At 27.7% G+C, this 10,753-nt stretch overlaps 1 protein-coding gene and 1 pseudogene across 1 annotated transcript; both read right to left on the reverse strand.

Moving 5' to 3' along the window:
- Positions 1–1,099: 1,099 nt before the first annotated feature.
- LOC111038614 lies at positions 1,100–1,862 on the reverse strand (annotated as a pseudogene).
- A 1,814-nt stretch (positions 1,863–3,676) lies between these two features.
- Positions 3,677–10,723, reverse strand: LOC111038582 (WD repeat and FYVE domain-containing protein 2). Its single transcript, XM_022321738.1, has 7 exons — positions 10,317–10,723; positions 7,028–7,169; positions 6,553–6,779; positions 6,067–6,306; positions 5,842–5,947; positions 4,002–4,225; positions 3,677–3,943 (listed from the first exon to the last, which is right to left on the reverse strand). The coding sequence occupies exons 1-7, from the start codon at positions 10,475–10,477 to the stop codon at positions 3,808–3,810; spliced, it is 1,236 nt and encodes a 411-aa protein (XP_022177430.1). The 5' UTR covers positions 10,478–10,723; the 3' UTR covers positions 3,677–3,807.
- Between the last annotated feature and the right edge of the window lie 30 nt (positions 10,724–10,753).

Genomic DNA, 10,753 nt, shown 5'->3' on the forward strand with positions numbered 1-10,753 from the left:
ACAAAATATACTTCGTAATATTATATATAGGTTGACATGTGCCACTGCCGTCCTAACCACCAATAACGCCCTAGGGCAATAATATTTGACAAATCACTAAAACTAAAAAAAAAAAAATGTGAAATTAACTTCACATTTTAGCGTATAATTAACCTCATTCCTTAAATATGCTTAATACTTACCAATTAAAGGTACCTGCGTATTTATTATTATTTTTGAAAATTGACAATATGAATTATGTACCAAGTTTAGATAATTGCTAACAGATAACTGCAGATGAGTGATGACTATCGATATTTGATGAAACTTTGAGATATGATAATGCTTCAGGGAAAACAAACAAAAAAGTAAGGCAAAACTGAGATTTTTAAACGCAAACCCAGTTTTCAAAAAAATCGATTTTGTTTTTTTAGTTAAATTCAAAAACAAAATAACCGTAGTGAAGTAGACAAGTACATGACAATTTTTTTTATATTTTGGTATTTTTTTATCTATATGTAAGCATAAGAAAATTTCAATTTATATTCGTTTTTTTTAAATTATAGTCGACTAAAAAATTTTAACTCTGTCAAATCACTAAACATTTGATACAACGTTCCTCAAAAACTGCTGTTAGTGGAAATTCTTATAGAAAAATATTAAATCATCAATAATAATGCATTAATAATATTCTATCGTTTATAAGTATTGATATTTATTATCATATTTATTTATCTATACCTACTACAATGTATAAAAGGAAAATAATATCTAAAAAAAACACCAAATTTTTCTTTTTATCGTTCGTTTTTATGACGCCCTAGGGCATTTGCCTCATTTGCTCTCCCCCCCTCTTTTTCGATGCCTAGCTATGACTTCTATAGACTCTAGACTGTACATAAGAGTGTTACCCATTTGCCCACATTTTTAATAATGTACCTATATTGAATTCACGATGTTCACTAATAAGTACCTGGTTAATGCACTGCTGCACTCACCGACATCATACAAATATTGAAAATACTGGTTCTTGAAAGAGTCATACCGCACCTTTTTTCGTTTTGTTATAAGAATAAAATTAATTTGAGTAAAATTTTATTTTTTTATTTCGATAAAATTATTATTTATTATAATCTTTGCGTTTCAGCCGAGGACCTCTTTCTCCTCCGGCTGCCGCTGCGGCGACGACGGCTCCTCACGGCTTCCGTGAATTCAACGTCATCGGACGATGCGACTTGAAGATTTTGCCTTTGTACGATCACGTTAAAATCGTCCTCGTCACCGGTAACGCTCAGAGGGCGGCGACGTCGCCGGCTGCGGCCACTACTCCTCCGACGTCTCCTCCGCGATGACGACCGTCTGCCCTTGCGACTTCTACTCCTCCTACCCCTTCTCCGACGACCAGACGCGTCGGAGGTTTCTCCATCGTCGTCGTATTCGTCCTGTTCCTGGTCGGTATAATCCGAATCATCCTCGCTGTCCTGTTCTTCTTCGTCCCCGCTCGCCCGCCTGCGCCCTGACCTTGACCTCCTGGATGACCGTCTCTTCCGTCTGCGGCTCCCGGACCTCCGCCTTGATCGACGACCGCGTGACCGACGACGGCCGCGTCTCATTTCGACGATGCCGCCAACGCCACCGGCTGATGGACCGGCGGTGACAGTGTCCGTCGGATTGTCAAGGGAGTTTTGGAGAACGTCTTCGCGATCATTACCATTTGCTACCGCTGAAGACGTGTTTCTAGTCATAATAGTTGCATACAGATAACTGAATTATACTTTAAAATATTTAAAACCGGTAAAATTGTATTGCAAAATTATTTTATTTAAGTCCACCAAAAAACACGTATTAAAGCCGTCAGTGCAACGTCAATAAAACAACGTACATAATATCCGTATCGATGCTAACACGGTTGTATTTTGTTTTTGGCTAGCAACACTAAAATTAAATATAAGCCTATAAAGTATAAATATCTAGGTACTTGGAATATTATTATTTATTATAATGTATACTATTGTATAGGTATGTATAGGTACCTCTTTGTATTTAATAATAAACTAAAAAAAAGGAACTTAGAACTATCTACAGTATAATCATGCTTAAATTGTCTGATTTTCTTTATGCACTTTTAATAGGTACCTACATAAAAATATAGCATGGGCATTGGGTAGTTTTATGGGAAGGGGGACAAAATACGAAACTAGATTCTAAAACCTATTATTCTGTACAAACATAAGTTAATGATTGATTCACTGATAAAGTGATAGGACTCTGAATTATTTTTTAGTTAGTAATTTAGACATTATTTTCTTTTCATAGCTTCCATTTAAATTTTAATATTAGGTTCAACACTAACATTTCTATACTTATAACAAAAAATTTTTTACTGGAAAAGAATATTCATTATTTCAATATTCATTATTTTAATTCAAATTTCTTTGGACAATGTTAAAATTATCAATTTGTGAATTCTATTATAAGAACAGTTTTAATCGCAAAAACATTTATCCAAATCAAGTAGTTTATTTTTTAGAATTTTTTGAAACATCAATATTTTGTTGTAAGTAAATTAAATTAAAATGTAATAACATTTTCAAAATTTTTTTTGGGGAATTTCCTGACATGAGTATATTTCTATACTATCTATATAATTTTCCCAATTTTTGTCATTTGTTCAAAACTACCGTAATTTTTTTTATTTTTGTCAGATTATTCTGTTATAGCCTGTACCTTTAAGGTATAACTTATAGGTATCAAATATTCAAGCTATATCAGTATTGTAGGTGACCCACCTATAATAATACTGAATTTCAATTAAGGAATATGCACTTCAAATTAAAAAGCATTAACAACTTTTTTAATCAAAAAATGTTCTACAACCCCTCTACAGTTAAGAGACACAAGACAACACATATTACAGTAAATTTATTAGTTTAATTGTTGAAATCATACAAATATTTTTTAAAAAATTCAAGCTTATTATTAACTCTGTTTTACAAGTTTAATAGATTTCACGGTAAGTCTTTAACTACATAGGCGTCAGTTCCAGGTGAGTTGCATCAAAAATGTTTAGGCTACCATTACTCATCAGACCAAAGTAAAACTCAGTCAACTACAAAAATCGATCATCTCAAATGTGGCTACAACTAATTGAGTGAAAATGTAAACTAGAAAAAACATTTATAATCCTAAACTATAGGTACACAAAAACTAGTTATTTCATAATGTTCTAAACAAATTTATTATTAATGTAATATTTTTAATAAATGTATCATTTTAAGATTTGTTAAAATATCAGTTATGTTTTTAAATATTATACACACGCATTTACAAAATTCTAGGTTTTATATTTGATGGCTAAACGCAGCTTTATCTGATCCTTTAAAGTTAAATATGTTCAGTCTGTTAAATATTATGCCTGCCATACCCTTGAATATGCCAATAACTGTAAGTAAATAATAGGTAATAATAAATGGAAAACAGGTTTTAAATAACTTGTATAGTTAAGTTTACTTTTTGCTTACAATAAAAATACCTAATTTACTGTATAATAATAGTAGGTACAATTTAGTTTATTAAAATTACAGGTTTTTAATAATGTATATATAATATATAATATAATATAATATATGGGTATGTGTTTGTTTATAAGTTTATAACGTATTTTATACAAATAACATTATTATCCATTAAATATAATTTTTTTTTGAATGTTAAACTAAATTATTTTCATAATGATAAATGCATATATTAGGCTCATTTTTTATGTTTAGGTACAGAAAAAAACCTTCAAAACTTCAATGGTTAAATACATAAATTGCAAATGATAGTTTATATTAGAGTTGATACATCCCAGATTTTTATAACTCTGTCTTGACCAACTGTCACAACACATTTTCGTTGTAAATCCATTGTAATTGACATAACGCTGTGCTTAGTATCATGGAATGTTGCAAGCGGCGTATGACTAAAAGTAAATAAATTTGTTAAAACAAATATTCTATCAAAATCAAAATCAAACTTACTCTATATTACTGCTGCAGAATTTACAGACTCTTACTGGAAGCTCAAATCCCATGGATGGTATGGTAGATTGTTCTTGGCTACATTTATCACAAAGAGCACGACCACATGCCCTACAATGATGTTGCCTTGATCCAAATTGTTTGCGTTCGAATATTCCAGTGATGTTCCATAAAAATGGTCTGCTACAAGATTCGCAGTTATCTGATTCAGCCCAAGGAGGTGTCTAATTAAGAATTTAAAATAAATAATAATTAAATGAATAGAAAAAAAACAAAATGAAAACTATAAATTATAGCCTAATAATATGTAAAATTAATGATTAAATATTATAAAATGAATTATTTACTTTAATGTATGAACTTAAATTATAAGGCTTATCAATTCCAATGTTGGATATTAAAGTAACAAAAATAATAAGGTTACTTTATTAGTAACACGTAATTTCATTAAAATTGTCCCCATGTATACAAAAAAGTAGACATTTCTTTTCATAAGTAATTCTTATAATATAATGTTTCCGTTTAAACTTGTTTTAAGGACTGAGAATAAAAAAAAATAATAATATACACGTTTGTAATGTAACTAATGGGTAAACAAATAAATATAAATATGTATTTAATTTTAAATTGTCACAATTCAGTTTTTTTTTTTTGAAAGTATTAGTTCAGTTTATTGAATCATCATCAATTACTAAGTAGGTACACATTATACAATATTAAATTATACAATAATAGGTATTTTGATGAGGCTGTCCCAAAGGCAAGCTTGTGAAAGGTTTAAACCATGCAAATTACTATAAAAGTTAGTTAATTCAATTTTTAATTGACTTTTAACATAATGTACGGAACGTTTCCCATAAACAGGTCAAGTGGAATATTATTTTTTTTATACATTTTTAACACAAATATATTTTAATAGTTAAATATTAATAATTGTTGTATGTTATCATGGGCGTGTCTACAATATTTTAAGGCCTTTTTCCTAATTTGGGCCCTAGCTTAAAAATACATGTACATATTAATCTACGATGCATAATTACTAGAACCAACTACCAAGTTATATATTTCCTTCAAATAATTGGATCCAATATATATTTCTAAGATAATTTCAATGATTATTTATTATTTGTACTTTTAAAGTCAATTACATTTAGCTGTAATGACTATGATAAGTTATTCCAAGCAAATATTTTACGTTTTGTTATTTTTTTATTACAAAAAATATGATTTGTTTTTTACCACATATTTTAGAAAAAATCACATTTTATTCTAGTAACATCAATTAAAATACAGGCCCCAGAGTCCTCTGGTACTTAAATTGTAGAGACCCAATAACAAAATGTCAGGGGGTGCTCAGACACACCCAAAATCCTCTGTGCGCAAGCTTTTATTCGTTAAATGTTTATAATTGTTAACTGTTAATTATTTTTTAAATTGTTTGCACAAATATTCTAAACTACACCAATATAGTATTTCTACTTTGTGATGCTTATGAAATAAGTTAAAAGAAATTAAAGAAATACATAGTATTAATGGTTTTTATTTTTTTGTTACATTAAGTAATGTAGTTACTACTTTTTAGAATGTAAAGCAAAGTAGAATTATTAGAGTATTGACAATTAAAGTAACATCATTACATTTTAAAAGTAACTTACCCAACATTATTCAATTAAAAAAATCAAAACAAATCACTTGTGATACTGAATAAATAAGAACAATTATGTTACATAGTAGAATTACAGTTATATGGTAAGATATAAATAAATGAATGAAATATATATGTATTTCATTTATGAACACAAATCAAAACTTAAACAGTTCATTTACTTTAATAACTTACTTCTTTTCTTTCTGCATTTAAATCCCAAAATACCAGGACAGAATCTTCGCCAGCAGATATTAATTGGTTTTTAGGCGATACAAATGCCAAGGATGTAACCCGATTACTAAAAAAATGAAAAATTGAGTATTATTTTTTTAAATTTTACTTGTAAATATTATTAAAATATAATCATTAATTAAATAATATAACTTGAGATTTAATTTAGATATTAAAAATGCATACGTATGACCATGAAGTTCATAAGCTGTGCCATGACCTCCACCAATATCCCAAATTATAATCAAACGATCATGCCCAGCTGAAAACAAACGCCTTGATGATGAATCCCAAGTGAGCATTTCAATACATGCAGTATGGCCAGTCAATGTAGTTACAACTTGTAACCCATCGGCTTTTATGTTCAGCATTGTAATATTTCCAGAGTAATCTCCAACAAATGCATGAGCTGATTCAGCATCATATCTGATTTTAGGCAATGTAAATCAAATTTACTTGTATTGTATACAATATAGGTATTATTAAGATAATTAAGATTTAATTAGATAAGATTATTGTAATTATTAACACATAAACATGATGCTATCACAATTGTATTTATGATATAGTATTAAATTATGTTCATATAAAAAATAACATAATTATTTTTTTTTTACATAGCTCCTGAACGCTATTCTCATAGAACATGATAAGTTTTAGCTAAAAGGATACTCCAGAGATGTACACCACGCAGCACACACAAAAGGAGGACCAATTGGATTGCCATTTTTAGCATTATGGTATTGAAATCTTTTATCACGAGATGTACTTAAAATCCATTGTTCCACGGTACCATCAATGGATACCTCAGTCCAGATCATTCCAGTTATACGGCCATAATGAGCTAAAATATCACCTATGGGCTCCATGCGATTGAAATCCTCTTCTAAAATATATTCCTAACCAAATAAAATAACTCATTTTTAATAATTTTCTGTTTATAAAAATAGCAAAAAAAAAAAATTAATAATAAATAAACAAGTGAAAACATAAATATGTATTAACTAAATAAAAAAATAAAAAATATTAAATTTAATACTTAAAAAGTTATTTATTTACAAGAATTATTTTATTATTTGAAACTATAAGAAAAATTTATAGAAGTGTTTTAAAATAAACAATTATAATATTAATGTGTTACACTTACTGATATAGTTCCATTTTCTTGTCCAACAAATAATTGTCTAGATATTGGTCGATAAAATAAATCAACAGCAGGTGAAGGCAAGTAATTGCATATACTTGGCCAATATTGACCTGAATCTCTTTTTAACCATACTCTAACAGATCTGAAAATGTCAGTAATAATTTAATTCAAAAACATGAAAAAATCTATATTTTATTTGAAAATCATAAATAAATAAATCAGTAAAAAAAAATGTTCTAAAAGGTATCTACTGTAATTTTTATTTTATTAATATTATTTTTAATATCTAAATATAAACAATATTTAAGTAAAAGTTTAAAAAAAGAAGTATATAAATATATATTGTTATTTAATAAAAATCAAGTATTTAGGTTAGTGGTGTATCTAGGATTTTTTCTTCTTTGAGTGACATCAAGGCCGTAACTGAAAATTAATTTCAGGGGGGTTTTAGGCTAAAAAAATGTATTCTAATTTTATTATAATCTTTTAATTCCGTTGTGGTTTTCAATCCACCGAGTACCACCGAGTTTAGTCCACTTAGTATTAGGTACAATGTTTTTTATTTTAGTTTTTAAAACATTAATATATAGTTATTTTAATACCACACAATATAACACGAAAAAAATTTGGAGGGTTTTTAAGAACAATTATAGTATAATATATTAAGATGCAACAGTTTTAGTTGAATATTTTGATATAATGATTCAGTCCATGGGTTTTACAGGTGTGTTGGATATAATTCAAAATATTCCACCACTATATTCACCATTGAAGTAAATCAAACCATTCTTTATGATTAACATTGAATCAACGACCAAACAGAAGGATGGAATTATTGATTTTCAATATTAGACGGCCACAATCACCCTTCTGTTTTTGGACAAAATATTAAATAACTAAAAAAAAAATTTAATTTGAGTCAAATTTTTGATAGCTATTGCTGACACAATATGTTTATTCTGAATCTAGGAAAAAAAACCTAGGAAAATATCCCTAAAGCTATACCTAACTGTTGCGTACAGCTGTCAAAAATAATAAGTAATAGCAATAAAAAAAATATAAAATATAAAATTTGAATGATAATTTTTACAATATCTTGGTGCGTCAGTCTGCTTGCACATAAAATAAAAATAATAATTACAAATATATTTATAATATTTGATTAATAAACCAAAATTCTTCAATCTAATAAGATTTTTTTTCTGGACCTAGACATTTATTTTTCAAACCATCCGGACCTTATTAGAAACGAATTGTCAACCACGGCTCTATACCAGTAATTTTCAACCTCGGGGTCAAAAAAAAGTAAAAGATAGTTTAGGAGTCCCCAAAAATAATGAACAAATGGTTTTTCATGTCAAAATTTATCATTTAAGAAATCAATTTAATTATTTGTTTAATACAAATGTACAATAACATATCAAATAAAATAGCGTACAGCTTAATCTTATCTGACGATGGATTATTTTATTTACTGTATTAAAGTAAGTATTAAAAAATTATTCAAGTTCTCTTATTATTTGAAGCGGTCACATTAAAAAAAAAAATAATAAAAATTTTGGGTAGGGATTCAAAAAAACTTGAAATCACTGTAGTTTACAATAACACCTAATAGCGCATTAAATATTTTTCAAAAACTTTTATTTTTATTAGTAAATTTTAACTGACTGATTGACTACCCGATATAGGTATTATTATAATTACCAATATAATTACAGTTATTAATTTTGTATTACAATTATTGACTATATTTTCCAGCATCTCCTAAAAGCTCAAGACATTTTGTTCCAACCATTTATCATTTTAGTATTTGTTGATTGTACTATTATAATGATTTTGATACGTCGTTAATGTTTAAATCTGTCTACAATGCGATTAACCACTTTTATGCGCAGGACTCAAACTTGCATGGTTTGTGCTGCAGTAACAACTAATATTGATCCTTCAATATTACATAGTAATTGGGTTTATTAAGTTCATAATTTTGTAATGCTCAACAATATTTTAGGGACATTATTGCGGTTAAAATGTATTTTTTATTTAAGTATTATATTACAGGTAGTAACTAGAAGGTACCTACTGTCTATTACAATTTAAAAACTATAAGTATTTACTTTGGGATTTTTTTCTGATCACACTAGAAGAAACACCAATTATAGCTATTTTTTTTTGTGTCTTTTTCATCAGTGTTCTACAACATTTTTAGTGGTTTTTTTTCTAGGTAGATTTGTATAATTTGTAATATTTATAATTCTTATAATGCTTTGACCTACATGAACGCAGTGAATGTGAGTGAATTATATTCTAACCATGCTGTTCATCACGCAAGCGAGAGACAAAGTACAAGGTGTTTTGTTTTTTGACGCGTCGCTCTCATCACATAGCACGTAGCGTAAATACATGTTGGTATGTCTTACATAATGCATTAATTAAGTAGTAAGTGATTCGTATAGAACCAAGGATAAAAAAAAAGTCACGGATAAACCAGACATTCTTTAAACTTTGAATAGTACCTACCTATACTTGTTTTTGATGCTTTTTGTATGTTTAATGCTTGTATAAACATTTATAGGTACATTTAAAAAAAATTTAGAATTCTAACAAGTCAATGTAAATTATTACAATATTTCTATGTTTTTTGTACATAATAAAAATTTCAAATTATATTTTTATACTTCATTATTTTTAAATTTATCCATGCAAGGCCCTTACCCTTACACTTATGGCACATTTTTAATTTATAAACATTTATTTTAATTATTCTTTTATCAACTCTAGTCGCTTTAATTATAAATTAACAAAACAAAAAAATATATGTAAGGCTATGTGGATTTATTAATTATATAAATTTAAAGAAGTAGTTTTAATTAATGAATTTGAAATATTTTATCATGTTTACTGTAATAGACTAAATTTTAATAAGTTATGAACCGATGATAACCTTATCGTTAGAGCATATTCTACAGGTAGTTAGTTTTTATTTTAAAAAGGATGTGCAATATGTACATTCATTTAGGAATACATTCAAGATTTTGAAGGAATAAATTAAATTGTATTGATAGATATAATTTCAATATAAATTGTTCAAGAAGTAATATGTGTAGAATATCGGCAGAACCGGTATCGGACTAAGACTTAGTAATAAGCCAGTAGTAAAGACTATAAATCAATATGTATTGAATTCATCTTGAAAATCTTTGTACTATTTAATGAACTAACTATTAATTAATAGATAAAATATTGAATGTAGTATCAAATAAAATCTTAACCAAACTTAAATTAATATTACCTATCGCTTGAAACACTAATGACACCATCAGTTTCAGGAATAATGATGGCTTTGTTTACATTGTCACTACATCCTTCAAGTTTAGCCAATAATACAGGCTTACGGTTTGAATTGAATTTATCGTTGCTTGAGCTTGGCCCAGGTTTGATTTGAGCTGCCATTTTTCAATCTCACAGTATTCACAATTATGATTGAATTTAGTTAAAAATCAATATTGAACCACACTAATTGGGTGACGAAAATCCTTACTATCTTAAGATTCATACATTAATAGACAAATTAAATATAAATACTCAAGAATTTAGTTTACTTATTAACACTATTAACACATACAAAATCAAAGAATTACAACAGACTATTGTGTTTTATGTTCTTATCAACATAGATAAAAACGGTCCCAGAATTTTTGACTTATCATTATTAGTATCGTTCAAACA

The sequence above is a fragment of the Myzus persicae genome, unplaced genomic scaffold (assembly GCF_001856785.1).
Source record: "Myzus persicae strain clone G006 unplaced genomic scaffold, MPER_G0061.0, whole genome shotgun sequence".
Taxonomy (NCBI): Eukaryota; Metazoa; Arthropoda; class Insecta; order Hemiptera; family Aphididae; genus Myzus; species Myzus persicae.

What these genes read in the sequence shown, in the direction of transcription:
- LOC111038582 (XM_022321738.1), bottom strand. Translation starts at nt 10,477, where the DNA reads ATGGCAGCTCAAATCAAACCTGGGCCAAGCTCAAGCAACGATAAATTC. An exon ending in ATTAGTGTTTCAAGCGATAG is followed by an intron (nt 7,170 to 10,316) that starts GTAATATTAATT and finishes TGACATTTTCAG; the next exon opens with ATCTGTTAGAGTATGGTTAA. An exon ending in GCGTGGTGTACATCTCTGGA is followed by an intron (nt 6,307 to 6,552) that starts GTATCCTTTTAG and finishes GCCTAAAATCAG; the next exon opens with ATATGATGCTGAATCAGCTC.